This window comes from Suncus etruscus, chromosome 15 (assembly GCF_024139225.1).
Source record: "Suncus etruscus isolate mSunEtr1 chromosome 15, mSunEtr1.pri.cur, whole genome shotgun sequence".
In the NCBI taxonomy this organism is placed as follows: domain Eukaryota; kingdom Metazoa; phylum Chordata; class Mammalia; order Eulipotyphla; family Soricidae; genus Suncus; species Suncus etruscus.
The window spans coordinates 31,069,322-31,087,806 of record NC_064862.1 but is presented as its reverse complement, the minus strand read 5'-3'; the positions used below and the strand labels follow the sequence as shown (position 1 = coordinate 31,087,806).

The window sequence follows — 18,485 nt, the reverse complement described above, 5'->3', positions numbered from 1 at the left end:
TGCAGCACTATTTACCATAGCAAGACTCTGAAAACAACCAAGATGCCCCTCAACAGATGAATGACTAAAGAAACTGTGGTACATATGTACAATGGAATATTATGCAGCCATCAGGAGAGATGAAGTCATGAAATTTTCCAATACATGGATGTACATGGAATCTATTATGCTGAGTGAAATAAGTAGGAGAGAGAGAGAGAAAAACGCAGAATGATCTCACTCATCTATGGGTTTTAATAAAAATGCAATAATTTTTAGAGACAAAAGAGAGGAGGACTGGAAGTTCTAGCTCACGACATGAAGCTCACCACAAAGAGTGATGAGTTTAGTTTGAGAAATAACTACATTGAGAACTATCCTAACAATGAGAATATATTAGGGAAATAGAAAGCCTGTCTAGAGTACAGGTGGGGGTTGGGTGGGGAGGAGGAATATTTGGGACATTGATGATGGGACTGTTGCACTGGTGATGGGGGGTGTTCCTTACATGACTTAAACCCAACCACAATCATGTTTGTAATATAGGTGTTTAAATTATATATATATATAAAGAATAGAAGGAAAAAATTCAAGGTTACCAAGCAGAGCTTGGTATTCCAGGGAGGGAATTCATGACTTGCCTCTCCTGGTTTTTAGAGCCTTGGTTTTACTGGGCTCTTGTCCCTGGTTTTCTTTTCCCAGTCCACCATCACAAAGATGCTTTCTTCACCATGACCCTCTAGGCAGCCTGTTATAAACACTTGCGGTTATAATTAGGGTCCACCCAGATAATCCAGGGTGCTATGCTCATATCAAGAGTTTTCATGGAATCACATGTGCAAAATTCAACTTGCTACCCAAGTTAACATGTGGACATGATTTGAGATGTCAGTGAGTGGCATAGACCCTCCTCCCTGAGCCAGAAGCACACAGAGTAGTCACTCCTCTCTGAATTCTCAGCTGGTGGGAAACCTGGAGAGTACAGTGGATGCTACTTGATATTTTTTTGAAACACTAGGTGTTGAGGCAATTGGTTATGCAGCAATAAATAATGACAAGCAACTAAGGGCTTGCACTCTTGCATTGAATTCCATAACACTGGAACATCATAATTCTGGATTTCTTATGACGTTTCCCTAGAAACACAGAGAAAAGTGTGTAAATCCTGTAAGGGCACAGCTCCCTGCATTGTCACAAATTGACAATACCCTCATCTTTCTTTTGTAATAGAGCCTGGCTTGAGCCAATATGCACTATGCCATGGTGTAGCTGTAGTATTTTTCCTGTTGGCGCTCAGATCTTGTCCCACCTCTGCTGTGCCCTAGAATTGCAGAAACAGTATTTCTTACTTTTTAGGGAGTGATGGGCACTTGGAAGCTATGGAGAGCAGAGAGGGGGGTATCCCTGACAGCAACTAAGCCTCTTACATCTGGGTCCCATTGGCAACTTTCTTCCTCCTGAGAGCCAGTTTCCTCTGAGTAGCCCTGTTAAATTACCAATGTGTGGGCCCAACCTCCTGACTCTTTCTCCAATCTCAGACTTCTAACATCATCCTGCTGCTGTTGCTCATTCCCCACCTTGATTTCTCATCTTCTTCATTCTCTAGTTTATTGTTTCTCCACATTAAATTCCTTTGGTCGAATGGTCTAGTGTGTTCTCACTCTTCTTGTCTGATACATGCTCTTGTGAGGCATGGTATAAAACCACCATGCTTCAGTCAAAAAGCATCATCAGATACTTGGACTTCATTTTCTGGGTGTGCAAAAAAAGAAAGAGATGCCTCGACTATTTGCAGGTTTCATATTTGCAGTCTACTTCAAAGGAAGGAAGTTGGTTATTTATTACTTGCAAGCCACTGGATTAGGTAGACCAAATGCCTACCTTTCTGCATGATTCCATTTGGTTTTGAAACTTTCTTAGTCAGGAGTGATAATAATAATAATACTTTTCTCCTCATCGATGGAAAACTGAAGGTAAGGAAAGATTTAGTGGCACTTGAAAATTTTCTTAGATGCTTCAGGGCACCTTTTGCTTAAATATCAGTATGACTTTCCTCAATCTCATACTGTTTGTCCCAGTTGGCACCTCTGCCCCTCCCCAACACCTCCAAGCCTGCCACCAGTGTCTCTCCCTAAATGTGGTGGGATTTTAGTTTCCCTTACTTTATCTCTCTCTTTTCTTTTCCTTCTCTCGATCTCTCCCTCTCTCTGTCACTTTCTCTCTTTCTCTTGACTTTTTTTCTCCCCCTCTCTGGTGGGAGATAGATTTGTGGCACACCAGCAGTGCTCAGGGTTTAATACTGCCTCTCTGCTCAGGGATCACGCCTAGAACTGCAAGGGGAACTGTGCAGGGCTGATGGTAGAACTGGAATCTTCCATGTGTAAGTAAGCACATAAATCCTTGGTCTCTCTCTCACTCACTCACTTACTCTCTCTCTCATCCTCATTTCCCTTCATTCTATACAAGTCATATATTTTTAAGGAGAACAATATACGCTCTATTGTGTCTTTATTAAGAACCAAGGAGACATTTCCTAGAGGAGTGGGATCATTCAAGCAAAGGCTCCTAAATTTATTTGGCCTTCCACCCCCTTTTCAGAGAAAATAAATCACTCAGTGACACCTTCACCACCACCACCACCCCTGGAAAATCTACCTTTTTAAAAACTATTCCTTCCCAGTGGATACCTGTGAAGGGAATACTGGGCAGCCCTAGGCAGCCCTGAGATGTGGAGCTTATTGTGATGGTTTGGAGAGTGACCTCTGAGTCTGTGCAGTGATTGATTAGACATGCTTGCCTTGAGGGAGGAAGTGACTGTGAGATGCTTCTTTGTCTCTGCTGCCGTGTCCTGAGTACAGATGGAGGCAATGGCAGAATGATCATGAAGGAACAGGATAAGTAGTGGTGACTGACCGCCATCTATCCCCAGACCTCTTCCTATGGAGGTTGAGCTCTTGTTCAGTCTCTGGTGGTTTGTTTGTTAGTTTTGTTTCCAAGCCATATTTAGCTGTTCTGTATGGGGGTGCAGGATACACCCAGTGGCGCTGGGACCATGCAGTGCCAGGAGGCAAGCCTGGATCTCCTGTTTGCAAAGTGTTAGCATGGTCCATTGACCCATCTCTCTGCTTTGCCTTTTCCATTTTTAATAATATTCTTTTTTTTTAATAATATTCTTTTTTAAAAAATATTTTTATTTAATCCAAGAACTGTGATTCACAAAGTTATGGATAGTTGAGTTTTAGACATTTAATATTTCAACACCAATTCCACCACCAGTTCCAACTCCTTCCATCAGTGCTCCCATATTCTGTTATCCCTGCCCCCTAACCCATTCCTTTACCCCCTGCCTGCCATCTTGGCAGGCACATTACAAAGTTCAGTGGTTGCAGCTTAGTTCTCATTTTTTTTAGTGTTATTGAAATATATAACAATATGCCACTCTTCCACATCACCAGTATAACTTGCTTAATGCATCCTTTGGGGGTCTCTTCTGAGAACCCCAACTCTTTTCCTTTCCCCAACTGGGACTGAATACTCTATCAATGCTCACCCCATTTCTAATAGGCCTGTGAGCTCTGCCAGGACACAGCTCACTGGGATTTCATTCTCCCTTGCTGCCTTATTTCTCCTGGGTTAGTTGAATATAAAGACACACACACACACACACACACACAAACATATACACACATTGTTGGAGAGGCAACGGGGGAAGGTCTGTGGCATGGGTTCAGGAGATACGACTTCCCTCTAGGTCATTGTGTTTTGGTCTTGTGTTTCTGGCAAGTGACTTGACTTTGTGAAGACCCAGGTTGTTCGTGAAAAATGACTCCACCCCCAAAAGGCAGGAGCAGATGGCCCTGGAGGTCATGGCACAGAGGCATCCACAACCAAAATGTGTGACTTTCTGATAAGTAAAGTCATTCAGAGTCTTTGCAGAAAGTCTAGAGAAGTGTATAAAAGAAAAAGAAAAAGCCCCTGCTATCTCGCCTAAACAGAGATTGTAACTCAGTTGCTGCTCTTTTAATACTCTGAAATTAAATGTGTTTATAGAGTCCTTGACTCAGCCTCAGATAAAGGGGGCCTGTGAAAAGGTTTTGCAGACCTACCGCACAGTGCCTGCCTGTATAGGAAATGTGGACGATGATCGATTCTGACATGTGCACTCGGGACATACAAGGTGTGGGTTTAGAGGGACAGTCATGCACACTTATGTGGAGATATGTGACTATTATACACACAGCCTGTGTAACTGGTTCGAGTTCCAGGCTTTATGACAGAATATTTTCTGTTGATCTTTCCCTCATCAGAAGAAAATACCAAAAGAATGAGATGAATGTTGATCATGTTGGAGGACATTTATTTTTATTTTTAATTTTATTTAAACACCTTGATTACATACATGATTGAGTTTGGGTTTCAGTCATGTAAAGAAAACCCCCCATCACCAGTGCAACATTCCCATTGGAGGACATTTTTCAAATAGTCTGGTCTAGAATGGGAACATAGGGAATGGACTCAGATTGATCTCGGGTAGATGAGACAGGACCCCAGAGATTGAGCTGACCTGGGCAGAGAAAACCAACAGTGGGAGTTAAATATTAGCTCCTAAGGAAAGAGAAGGGATAATTTTGTGTGTTTGCTTTTGTTCTGAGCCACACAAGGTGCTGCACTAGGCTTTCTCCTGGCTCTGTGCTCAGGGATCACTCCTGGTGGCTCGGGGAACCCTAAGGGATGCCAGGGATAGAACCCAGGTTGGCCGCATTCAGTAAATGCCCCACTCACTGTACTATCATTCTGGCCTCAACAAGAAGGGAATCTTTTCATTGCTATTAACAGTTACCCTATGAACACTTCTCCCCTCCACTATAGGGGGAGGGATTTGGGAGTTGAATATAGGTGAGTGGTTCTCCATTCTCCTGCCACGTGTGAAGGTGCCCAGCAAGTGCACAGAATTTTGCAGATTATATGTGCATTAGTGAGCTGGTAGCAATATATTCTGCTCCTTTGTTTCTGCTTGAGCTTTGATCCTACTGTGGATTGAGAATCTCCCAAATGGCAAGTTTTTTGTTTGTTTTATTGTTGTTTTGAGATCATTCCTGGCTGTACTCAGGGATCACTCCTGGCAGTGATTGGGGACCATATGGCAGACTGAGGATTGAACCTGGGTTAGTGTCCACATTTCAAGCAGGAACTGTCAGTGTGTGATTAAAGGGCTCATATATGGGATTATTTTTTGTTTGTTTGTTTTGGGCCACACCTGGTGATGCTAAGGAGTTACTCCTGGCTCTGCACTCAGAATTGCTCCTAGCTTTGGGGGACCATTTGGGATGCTGGGGATCAAACGTAGGCAGCCGCGTGCAAGGCAAATGCCCTACTGCTATGCTATCACTTCAGCCCCTGATATGGGCTTCTTTATGGCTTATGCCTACAGGACTGAGATGCTGGGCCCCAGAAGTCTACCTGCATCTTGACACCCTCTGCAGGAGCTGAGCCTGAGCCAAGGTTCCCAGAGATGGCTGGCATTACTATGTATCCAGGCATTTTCCTGAGTCTCTGTCTAAACCCACAAGATGGTGTCCGGGGCAAGTTCGCCCCTCTCATTCCTGCACGAAACCCTGCCTGCAGTCCCCTCTCATCTGTTCACCTCCAAGTTGAGATTATGTGGCTGGCATAACTGTGTCTCTATCCAGTCCTGGAAGAACAACCCCCGCCCCACTATGCACTCCTGCTCTGGTCAGCTCCTGCTTAGCCTCACCTCTCTCACTTCACCCCACTCGCTGTCCCTGATCTTCCCCTCAAAAAAGGAAATGAAAGGCACAGACTTATAAAGATACATGGACTGACCCCGTCTGCTATGTGCTGCACCCTGGTTGTCCCTGATGTCCTGGTGATGTCCATACAGAACCCCAGACTTTCCTGGAAGGACATCAGGAGAGCTCTGGGAGGGACTTGTCTAGGCTTGTTTCCCTCATCTATGGATGGGAGAAAGGAACACTACCAGCTCACAGAGGGAATTGGGTTGTTGTAGGAGCCGCAGCTGGTGGGTTAAATGGGTGGGATGGGGGAAGAGCTGCATTTTGATGGGGCCATTAGATTTTTATCCCTTCGCACATATTGGTTAGGATGTGTGTCGTCTTTTAAAAAGCAAACAAAAACTGTGGCTGGGGAGATGATTTCAAAGATTGGAGTGTGGGGTTTTTTTTTGGGGGGGGGGTCACATCCAGCAGCGCTTAGGCATTAGTACTGGCTCTACGCTCAGAAATTGCTCCTGGAAGGTGTGGGGGACCATATGGGATGCTGGGATTCGAACCACCAACCTTCTGCATGGAAGGCAAATACCTTACCTCCATGCTATCTCTCCAGCCCCAGGAGTGTGGTTTTTATATACTGCAGGAGACCCAGGGTTAGTCCCCAGCACCACATGCCCCCACTTTCCACCCTATCCAGTGCAGAGCTGGGAAGCTCTTCCCCACACCTGCCAGTACCATGGAGATGCAGCTCTGGAAAACCAAATTAACTTTATATAATTGCAACAGCTTCAGAGAAAACCCCTCTCCATCACACCCCCGCCCTCCCATCCATAAATATTCTCCAGGTTTCTACAAGTGGACTTGTGCTGTTTGCATACAGATATGGGCATTGCTGTGTCCTATCTCATTGGATCAACATTCTTTCACGGAAATATTCCCCATAGCCACAGTCCTAATTTCTATGGTTACTGTCTGCCTGATTGTATTCAAGTGATGCACATGCATTTCTTTCAGGGTCTCTGGGTCCTCAGTAGCTCTGCCCAGGGCATCCTGGGGTACACAGTGTTGGCTCAGTGCTTCCACCCTATCCCAGCAGACACACTTAAGGTTCAGTTCTTAGACTGGGCACTCAGGACATTGGGGCAGCTTCTTCTGTGGGACTCTGTGCTCTGTAGGATGAACTAACAGCAGCCCAGTCTCTTCCCTCTAGACACTGGGACACCCTCCAAAATGGAGTGCTGCCTCATATCTCCACCCTGGACAATGAGGCTTCTGGAAAGAACTGGACAGAACCCAGTTAGGGCAATATTAGAGAGTCAGGGTGAGTAGGTGTGGATTGGGGGAGATAGTCAGGGGTCCCAGGGCTGCTATTATCCTACAAATTCAGCTTCTCATCTGTGAAACAGGGGGCTGAGAGCCAAACACCAAGCTGGGCAGGGTTGAGCTCAGGCTAGAATTAGCAGGATAGGTACCCCCCTCTGTCTTAGTGATGGGAACTTGGGGGACAGGAAGTGACACTTCTCCTGTCCAATCCTTTCCCCAAATCCCTCTCCAGACTCACACCTAGTAGGACCTGGGTTTCTAGAGCCCACTGCATTCAGGGATTTCCACTGGCTTGTCCCCTTGTTTCATCCATCCATGGGGTAACAGAGTTCAGGCTGCAGCAGCAGTTAGCACCTCCAGAGCAGTTGGGCACATGGGCCCCAGTTCCTCTGTGCACCTCTCTCTGGGAATGTAGGGACACTGCACATAGCTCATGCTACAGCGGGCTTCCCATCAGAGCCCTCTTTCAGACTCACCCATAAAGTGTTGTTTCCCCTCTGTCATCTGCAGGAAAAGTACGTGGAGGAGCTGGGTGCGGTGAGGCAGACCCTGCAGGCTGACCTGGAGACGTCCATCCGGCGCATTGCTGATCTGCAGGCTGCCCTGGAGGATGTGGTGTCCAGTGATAGCGAGGCCGAGAGGTAATTTTGCAACGGGGGCCCCTGGAACTGCCTGGCCATGAGCAGGCCGAGCCACACCCTTCGTGTCAGTAGGATTTGGGGTCCCACCAATTTCATACTGGGAGAGATGTGTTGGAAGACAGGAGGGATGGTTGTTGCCTGGAATGGTGAAGCACAGGCTGTTCCCCCGCTATAAAAATTACAGAGTTTCCATGCTTGGAGATGATGGATGTGGATTGGGAAAAGGTGGGACAAGAAGCGGGAAGGGTCAGTCGATCCCTGCTGCTAGTGGCTTGGTGGTGGGATCTGTGGGGACACAGATGACAGCAGCACCTGCTTAGGGAGTTTTTTCCCTGAAATAAAAAAGTTATTTCCTACTGCCTTGCTTGCTTTGGGAGAGATACAGAATGTATGTGTCTTTGGGGATTAGTCCAGCCTATGGTAACAGGTTGGTGGCTTCCTCTCATCTGTAAAGTGGGCAGAGAACAGTGAGACAGTTCACATATATGAAATCGCCAAATTCTTTTTTTGTTTGTTTTGTTTTAGTTTTCTGTTTTTTGGGGCCACACCCAGAGGTGCTCAGGGATTACTCCTGGCTCTGCATTCAGAAATTGCTCCTGGTAGGCTCGGAGGACCAGATGGAACACCAGGGATCAAACTTGTCCGGGGTCGGCTGCATGCAAGGCAAACGCCCTACCACTGTGCTTTATCACTCCAGCCCCGAAATAGCCAGATTTTATTGCATTTCATTTTGCTTTAGAGGCCACTCCTAGTGGTGGTGATGGTGGTAGTGGTGGAGGTCAGAGGTCTTGGGGGGTGCTCAGGGCACCATGCAGTGCCAGGGATTAAAATGCAGGCAAACATGATAGTTACCCTTAGAACTATCTCTCTACCCCCACACTTAGGCATCTGTAGACTGATGTTTCTGGGCACCCCCACTCCCACCTCATGAGTGCTCTGGGCAGAAGTAGGAGCAGCTTTGAAAACAGTGCCCAAGGGGAATACAAGAATGTCTACTGTGAAAGCCAGGTGCATGACTGAGCCATGTACCTTCCTGCACAAGAACCTCAGTTGGACCCTGCTGCTGCATGTCCTTCCCCAGAGACGCCAGCTATAGGCCAGTGGAGTCCAGGCCCAAGCATGGATGTCTGAAGGAGAGGCCCCTGAAAATGCTGGGAAGGAGAGATGCCTGTGTTCTGAAGCACCTGCAGGGGCCTGCTCACCCTCCAGTGCTCTCAGTCCCAGCTGGGTTTGGGATTCAAAGGTTGAGGGTGAGCAGTCTCTGTCCTCACAGCCAGCATGGGACACAGGCCTTCAGATGTCACACTCCTCCCAGAGCTGTGCTTGTTTAGTGTCAGCAAAATAGTGACAGGCTCCTTGAAACCCCTTCTCTGGCCTCTCGAGAAAGGGTTGGATGTCTTTATGGGCAAAATCTCCCATCTCTGCACAAATGGCTTCCTCGAACACTTGGGGTATCTACTTACCAGATCACTCACTGTGACCCAATGATCTGGGCCCTGTCTACCTCGAGGCATGATGACATGGTTGGGGGGCTCCCACAGGAAAGGTTCCCATTCTTTGCCCCCTCCTCCCGCCTCCTCAGTGCCAAGCCACTCTAACTGACGTCTGTGTTCCTCACCCTGCACTGCCGGCATTCCCCGCTCGCACCATGCTGCGCCGGCTTTTCCTTGAATAGAAACGCTCACGCATTTGCATTAATTATAATGGGAATGAGTGGTTGTAGAATCTAGTTTTTTTTTTTTTCCTTTGCCAATGAGCCAAACTTTGGAGACATTTATCTTTTCCCTAGCAAGCAATTGCTTTTCTAATAAAGAGACGCTGTAAAAATCACAGAGTTGGAAAGATCCAGAGGGTCCATGCTCAGAGCTGAGGGCTGTGGGCTGGGGAAAGGCTGGGATGGGAAGTGGGCAGGGTCGGTTCCTGCTGCTAGTGGCTGGGTAGCATGGTCTGTGGCGTCACAGATGACATTGGCACCTGCTTAGGGAGGTTCTCTCATGCATTCCCATCTCCTGTCAGCCTCCGGCTCCATTTGTGGCTTGGGAAAAGGGGAAGCTTGAGCAAATGGGTGCCCCTCACATCTCCATGAAAATGTGGCACTGCAGGTTAATGTGCCCATTCTTTGTCCCTAAACTCACGCTCCAGGCTAGGTAGGAAGTGCCTGCTCACCTCCCAGGTCCAAGAAACTGTTCACATTAACCCCGTATTACTTGCTTCTCTCAGCTGCACCCTCTGCGTCTCTGTCTCTAAGGCCTTGTGTCCCTGAGGCAGACAGAAATCTTGGGTGTCTCTCCTTGCTGGGTTTTGACAGCCCTTTCCTAGTCCACATCTTGAGTTGCCACTAGGGACATAATTGGACCTCACCCATCCCTCAGGGCTGCTGGAGAGTGGATGAGATGCCCCTCATGCCTGCAAAACTGCACCTGCTCTGAGGAAACTTATTGCCCATGTGTGTGGAGGGGGCTGGTGGGAAAGCCCCAACTCCGCATGTCTCTGAGCATGGTCTCCACTCAGTGACTTGAGGGTCAACACTTGCAAGACCTGGAGCAGGTGAAGGAGCCCCTCTGAGCCTCCATCTCTTCACCCGAGTCCAGGGACATGAGCTGACCTCATTTTATGCACTTCCCTTCTCTGCTCTTTGCAAACCTCACACTTCTCGCAGAGTCAATGGTGCGTGGCCACTGTGCAGCCACTTGCGTCTGTTGGGGCCATTGGTCTGCCAGCGCAGGCTCCTGTGTGCCCTGTCATGTTCAGGAAGGTATGGGGATTGCTTGAGGTGCAGTGCCATGGCACACTCCAGCATCTGTAGACAGTGTGAATGTAACCTCTATGTGCCCCCAGGGAGCACCAGCTTTTGTGACTGACTTCATTATGCGCCTCATTTGATTGGGCGTGATACAGAGACAGAGACAGACTCAGGAATTTGTTCTGTTTATTTATTTATTTATTTTTTTTTTTTGGTTTTGGGCTCTACACTCAGGGATCACTCCTGGAAGGCTTTTGGGACCATATGAGTTGCCAGGGATTGAACTTTGGTTGGTTGCATGCAAAGCCAGTGCCTTAAGTCCTGTACTATACCTTGAGAGAGACAGAGAGGGAGAAAGGGGAGGGAGAAAGGGAAGGAAGAGAGAGATAGTGTGTAGGGGATGAGAGAGAAAGAGGGAGGAAGAGAGAAGAGAGAAAAGAAAGAGAGAGAAAGATAGAGAGGGAGAGAGAGAGAGAGAGAGAGAGAGAGAGAGAGAGAGAGAGAGAGAGAGAGGAGAGAGAGAGAGGCAGATCAGAGCACAAGGTCCCTGTACAAGCTTGACAGTCAAGATGGACTCATGCTTGGTTGTGATCCAGGATGGCTTATTTTAGTCTTGGTTGTTGAGCACTTGATCAAGTTCTTGAGACTCTTACCCTCTGTTGCAATGCTAGGGCAGAAGGACATCCCCTAAAACAGACCATTGTTGTAGCATATGGGCAGCAGAGTAGGGTTCAGACTCATGGCCTCATGCTTGCAAGGCAGAAGCTTATGGCCACTGTGCTGGCCTCAGACTGAGCAAAGATGCTTGAATCAAGAGCTCAATGGATGGGGAGGGGCTGGAGTGATAATACTCTGAATAGGGTGCTTGCCTTGTACATGGCTGACTCAGGTTCAATCCCTGGCATCTCATATGGTATCTGGTGCCCCACTAGAAATGATTCCTGAGTTCAGAGCTAAGAGTAAGTCTTTAGCACTTAGTGGGGGGTGTGCCACCCCAAAACAAAACAAAAATTAGCTGAAAGGGATGGAGGGGGAAGCCATGGGTAGAGCTGGGAAAAACTGAGGAGAGGGTCATACATCAGGAGGCACATTGCAGCAAGTGAGAGTGGAAGAGAAGCAGGACTCCTCTCCCCTCCTCCTATACCCGCCTTTCTTACCCTCCTGAAATGCCACCCAAAGCCCACTGCACCTCCCAAGTTCCTCACAACCTCAGGCTGGGCCAACTGCATAATGTGTGGGTCCCTCACCCCAGCCCCATGAAATAGAAATATGAGTTTCTTGTTCAGAAATGATTCAGAATCCAGAACCCTGACAGTCAGAATCCAAGCCACAGCCCAGGCTCTTGTGGACCCATGTGGCCCCCTCCTGACGATGCCAGCCTTGAGCCCGCAGGTTCTAGGAAAACCTTTTCCTGCCCCTCAGCAGCCCAAAGCTGGAGTTGTAAAATGCACCCCACAGCTCAGAGTACTCTCATGGTTTGGCAAAGGGGAAGCCTGAGCAAACAAGCACCTCTTTCTCCCATTCAGGGAAAGGAGGTACCTCTTATGGGTGATCAGCATCGTCCAGACCATGTGCCCTGGACACCACACAGTTCCTCCGGGCATCACCCATTAAAGGTGGTACACCACCCCCTCCCCAACTGCTCCCCATCTAGTGACCTCAGAAGGAGCCTGGGGAACAGCCTGAGTGTCTTCTCCAAACTTGACATCTCAATTAGGATTTACGCTCACTGGGGGAAAAGGGGCAGGCAGTGGTGCTTTTCGCTGGAGGTGAGGTTCTGGGAGACACTTGTTCAAATTATGAAAAGTCACGTCGGCCCATGTTGGGAATTAGATCCGAGTGTAACAAGCCTTCCAGGCTGGATGCGTGGCTACGTGCTCAGAAAGCCAGGTGGCCTGGATGGCTGCATTTTAATGCTCCATCTCTTTGACCGGTGGCCCTGCAGAAGAACTCAGATCCACCAGCTAGCCTCAATTAATGGGGAGACGCTCTAAGCTGATCCCCCTGGGACCTAGAGTTCACTCATTACTCATGGGGTGGGGGGGCAGTGAAAAGTATCCCAAAGATTCCCTGTTCCAAGCAGGAGAGCTTGAAGGAGATGGAGGTTTCATGGATGACCTCTGACTCCTGGGCACTTGAGGACCCTCCAGTTGTATATACCTTGAGTATTCTGGAAAGGCACCCTCTTTGCCCCTGTTGTATAGAAGTTAAACATCTTTGGGGGCCACATCCAGTGCTTTTTCAGGGCTTACTCCTGACTCTGTATTCAGGAATAACTCCTAGGGGCTTGGGGACCAGCTGTGCTATCATTCTATCTCCAATATGCCATATTTTATCCTTGCTAAAATGAGCTGAAATCTGGCTGGAGAGATAACATGGAGGTAAGGTGTTTGCCTTGCATGCAGAAAAACGGTGGTTCGAATTCCAGCACCCCATATGGTCCCCTGAGCCTGCCAGGAGCAATTTCTGAGTATAGAGCCAGGAGGAACCCCTGAGTGCTGCCAGGTGTGACCCAAAAACCAAAAGCAAACAAACAAACAAACAAAAAATAAACACATTAAAATTAGCCACCATGCACGAGCAAAGATCTGGGTTCAAGCAAAGATTGCTGCTATCTCTAAAGGCATGATGGACCCCAAATTAATTTAGTCCCTCATGGACCCAAGCTCTGGCCTGACCACAGAGTCTGTGTGCCATACAGAACAAACAGCCTGTGGAATGGCCCCATCCCTGTCTCTGTAGCTCCTTCCCACCCTGAATCATTAATAGGCTCGTGGTTGGGGAAGCATCTCTGAGCTTTTCTGCATTCCTCCATGAAGGCCTGTGTCAGCTCCCAGGCTACACTGCAGAGCCTACAGCAAGTTTTTGATGCCTTGAAGCCTTGTGCCTTTGTTTTCGTGGGATAACAGTAGAATGAGAGAGGAAGATTTGAGGCCAAGCCCCTTTCCTGTCTTGTCCAAGAGAAGCCCCTGTTGAAGTCACCCAAAGTGCAAGGACTCTATGGGCCATGGCATACAGACTCACATGCCTGCCAGCACCGAGAATCCATGATGATGTAGGGATACAAATTGTGGCAACTTCATTATACAAAACGAGACTTGCTTGATCTGAACCCTCTTCCAACCACCCATAATTGACTCAAATGCTCTCAGAGTAAGGGGCTCCTCTGTCTGCGGGGGCTCCTGCTGCATCAGTACAAGGCACTTGGCCAGCAAACCAGCCTCTCTGCTGGGAACAGGCTCCTAGTTAGGGCGGGGTCTTCTCCATTGGCAGGCACATTGGTTTCAAGCTGGACACCACATGATTTGCACAGGCTACTTCTGGATGAGCACAGGAGCTTTAGTTCTGCTGGACCAGTCCTAGTGGGGTTTGGGAGACTCATACAGGATGCCAAGGATTGAACCTGGATCAGCTGCATGCAAGGCATAGACCCTCCCCTCTGTGGTTTGGCTCCAACCCCTAGGAAATGTTTTGATTTTTTTTTAATTTTTAATTGAGTTTCTGTGGCTCACAGTGCTATTAATAATGGTTTCTCATGCATATAATTCTCTTTAAAAGCCTTCGAGCAAATACTCCAGGACTTTCAGGCCATAGGGTCCCTGACACCAGCTGTGCTCTAGTAAAATAAAAGCAGTCACAGACAATATGGAAATGAGTGCATATGGCCGGACTCCAATAAAGCTTTTATAAAAAGCAGATGGGTTAGTGACAATGTGTCCCCTGGCTCAAATTGTAAAACCTCTTTTCTGTTGGACTCATGGTTAATTCCCCGTTTGTCCTGAGCTCTGGGACTAAGCAGATAAAGAAATTGCTGGGCTCCTAGTGGAGATAGGGTCTAGTTATGATGGAGCCAGAGAGATGTTTGTAGAACCTACAAGGTGAAGGTTCTACACTCCTTGAGGGGTGGGACCAAAAGCCCTCAGTGCCTTCTTAGGAGGAACAATCAGATTTCAAGGAAAGGGTTATTCAGATGCCAGCAAGAAAGCTGTGATGCCCTGGTGTGCGGGGGTAGGGGATTCAAGTGATATTCTGGGGTACGTGGGAGTTGGTATGCAGCAGGTAGTTCCTCTCAGGTCAGAACTTGTAGCTCAGGTGGCTGGAGCACAGCGGTAAGGCCTTTGCCTTGCATGTGACCAACACAGGACGAACCCCAGTTCAAATCCCACCATCCCATATGGTTCCCCAAGCCTTCCAGGAGCGACTTCCGAGCACAGAGCCAGGAGTAACTTCTGAGAACATCCGGATTTGAACCAAAAAAAAAAAACAAAAAACCAACCCCCCCCAAAAAAAGCCCGGAACTTGTAGCTCTGACAGTCCTGGTGCTCAAAGCTGGCTGGCATTGGACAATAGTGTAAGATCCCCCTCATCTCTCACATGAGGATGGGCGCTGAGGGGAAATCGAATGAGATTGTGTCTGAAGCATTTTTGTGACATGAAAGGATGCTCTCAAGAATGGCTGCTGTTGTCACTGGTTTCAGTTTCCCACAATACCCCGGGAAGCTGGCCACCATTTCCTTTTTCAATTTGCTAGCGTTCCCAAGACACATAAAGCAAATGCCTTGTTTGTTGACAAGCACGGTGCTGTTAATAGCAGCTGTACAAGTTGTACGAAAATTAGAGTCACGGTAATGGTCTCTCCCATTGCATTAGCACCATCGTTTTGCTGAGAATCTGGCTGAACTCTTTATAAGGGTTATCTGACCAATCCGCATCTCTGGAGGCAGAACCTGTGACCCTTTACAGAGAAGGCAAGTGACTTGGCCCAAATGCACACAGTAACAAAGGTTGGAAGTGGACTTGCCGTCTACCAAATCTATATTCTTGCTCAGTTTCGTTACCAGGGAATTGTAAATCAAAACCACAGGAGCTACCATTTCACACCTATGGTGATGGCCATTATCAAGAAAACAGGGAGTAAATGATGATGAGGATGAGGAGAAAAGAAGGAATGCTTTGCCCTTTGAATGGAATTTAAATTAGTCCAGCCACTCTGAAAAACAGGAGGGAGTTATCTTAAAACAATTTAAAAATAGGTGTCAGGAAGACAATAAAGGTGGTAGGATGGGCCAGAGAGATAGCATGGAAGTAAGGCGTTTGCCTTGCATGCAGAAGAATGGTGGTTAGAATCCAGGGATTCCATATGGTCCCCCATGCCTGCCAGGAACAATTTCTGAGCATTAAGCCAAGAGTAACCCCTGAGTGCTGCTGAGTGTGATGGAAAAAATAAAAATAATAATAATAATAAAAAGATGGTAGGATGTTTGCCTTGCACATGATTGAGCTAGTTTTGGTCCCGGAGATCCCTAGGTGTGAACCCTGTACAGAGTCAGGAATAAGCCCTGGTGTGCCCCCCCCCCCAAAAAAAAACTAGAAGGTTTGGGAGAAAGCTCAATGAGCTAGAGCACATGCTTGTATGAAGGAGCCCTGAGTTTGATCCCTAAGCACCATGTGATTTCCCAAGCACAGGGAGGAACAATCGCTGAGCACCAAGGCAGGAGAAACTCCTGAGATCTGCCAGGTGTGTCCCCAATAGAACAACCATAATTTTTCAGATAGAACTGGTTATGTGATCTAACAGTTCTGCTTTTGGGTATTTGTCCAAGGGAAATGTAAATAGATTCAATAAAAAAACAGGTGTTTTTCTCATCCCCCAAGTTCACTACAGCATTATTTATAGTCACAAATACTTCCTACTGACCTATTGACGGATGAATGGGTAAAAAGAAAGTGCCACCTGCATACATCAGAAAATTATTTGGTCTTAAGAAAAGGCTTCTTGGATTTCGAGATAGTACAGGGATTAGGGTGTTTGCCTTGCATGCTGCCAATCTCAGTTCAATCCCCACTATCACATATGGTCCCCTGAGCACTATCAGGAGAGACTCTTGAGAACAGAATGAAGAGGGGCCCTTGAGCCCCTTGAGCACTTCCAGGTGTGGCCCCCCAATACCAAGAAATAAAATAAAGCAGGGCTTCTTAACTGCAACCATATGGACAGACCATATGGGTATTCTGCCAAGTGACGTAAATCCGACAAAGACAAACAAGGTCTGATCACACCTAAAGGTGAAATCTAAGAACAAACCAAGAAACAACAGCAAAAAAACATCCATAAAAACAGAGAACAAAGTTGTAGTTCCAGAGATAGGGGTGAATAGAAACAGGTGAAAGACATCAGAGGGCACAGAAATGATGAAATCAGTAAGTCACACAATGTTGTGTACAGTATGGTAATGCTAGGAAATATTGTCACGTGGTATATTTGAGAGCTGCTCAGAGAGGAGACCATGGTATCCCCATCACACAAAAAATAAATTAGTGACTGTGCGGGGTGGTTATAATCAAGGTTTACAGGGTTAGGGTTTTGCAGAATTTACATATTCTGTATCATTATGTTATATATATATATATGTTTTTGGTTGTTTTTTGGGGGGGGGCACATCCAGTGGTGTTCAGGGCTTACTCCTGCTCTATGCTGAGAAATTATTCCTGGCAGGCTCAGGGAACCATATGGGATGCCAGGGATTGAATCTGGGTCTGTTCCAGGTCGGCAGCATGCAAGGCAAACACCCTACTGCTGTGCTATCACTCTGGCCCCATTATGTTATATCTGAAACTAATGTGTTAGAGATAAACTTTTTTTATATAATATATTTATTTAAACATCTTGATTACAAATATGATTGTGATTAGGTTTCAGTCATGTAAAGAACACCCCCCTTCACCAGTGCAACATTCCCACCACCAATGTCCCAAATCTCCCTTTATCCCAACCCCCCACCTGTGCTCTAGACTGGCTTTCCAGTTCCCTCATTCATTCACATGGTTATGGTAGTTCTCAGTGTAGTTATTTCTTTTTTTTTTTTTTTTTTTTTTTTTTTAATTTTTTTTTTATTTAAACACCTTGATTACATACATGATTGTGTTTGGGTTTCAGTCATAAAAGGAACACCACCCATCACCAGTGCAACATTCCCATCACCCAAGTCCCAAATCACCCTCCTCCCCACCCAACCCCCGCCTGTACCCTAAACAGGCTCTACATTTCCCTCATACATTCTCAATATTAGGACAGTTCAAAATGTAGTTATTTCTCTAACTAAACTCATCACTCTTTGTGGTGAGCTTCCTGAGGTGAGCTGGAACTTCCAGCTCTTTTCTCTTTTGTGTCTGAAAATTATTATTACAAGGGTGTCTTTCATTTTTCTTAAAACCCATAGATGAGTGAGACCATTCTGCGTTTTTCTCTCTCTCTCTGACTTATTTCACTCAGCATAATAGATTCCATGTACATCCATGTATAGGAAAATTTCATGACTTCATCTCTCCTGACAGCTGCATAATATTCCATTGTGTATATGTACCACAGTTTCTTTAGCCATTCATCTGTTGAAGGGCATCTTGGTTGTTTCCAGAGTCTTGCTATGGTAAATAGAGCTGCAATGAATATAGGTGTAAGGAAGGGGTTTTTGTATTGTATTTTTGTGTTCCTAGGGTATATTCCTAGGAGTGGTATAGCTGGATCGTATGGGAGCTCGATTTCCAGTTTTTGGAGGAATCTCCATATCGCTTTCCATAAAGGTTGAACTAGACAGCATTCCCACCAGCAGTGGATAAGAGTTCCTTTCTCTCCACATCCCCGCCAACACTGTTTATTCTCATTCTTTGTGATGTGTGCCATTCTCTGGGGTGTGAGGTGGTATCTCATCGTTGTTTTGATTTGCATCTCCCTGATGATTAGTGATGTGGAACATTTTTTCATGTGTCTTTTGGCCATGCGTATTTCTTCTTTGTCAAAGTGTCTGTTCATTTCTTCTCCCCATTTTTTGATGGGGTTAGATGTTTTTTTCTTGTAAAGTTCTGTCAGTGCCTTGTATATTTTGGAGATTAGCCCCTTATCTGATGGGTATTGGGTGAATAGTTTCTCCCACTCAGTGGGTGGCTCTTGTATCCTGGGCACTATTTCCTTTGAGGTGCAGAAGCTTCTCAGCTTAATATATTCCCATCTGTTAATCTCTGCTTTCACTTGCTTGGAGAGTGCAGTTTCCT

General features: G+C 46.7%; 1 protein-coding gene across 1 annotated transcript in view; it reads left to right on the top strand.

The window, feature by feature from the left end:
* MYO18B (myosin XVIIIB) overlaps positions 1-18,485 on the top strand; it is a 235,613-nt gene that overhangs the window by 190,797 nt on the left and 26,331 nt on the right. Inside the window, exon 39 of the mRNA XM_049788082.1 lies at positions 7,563-7,693. Within this exon, the coding sequence (XP_049644039.1) occupies positions 7,563-7,693 (131 nt within the window). The remainder of the gene's footprint in view (positions 1-7,562; positions 7,694-18,485) is intronic.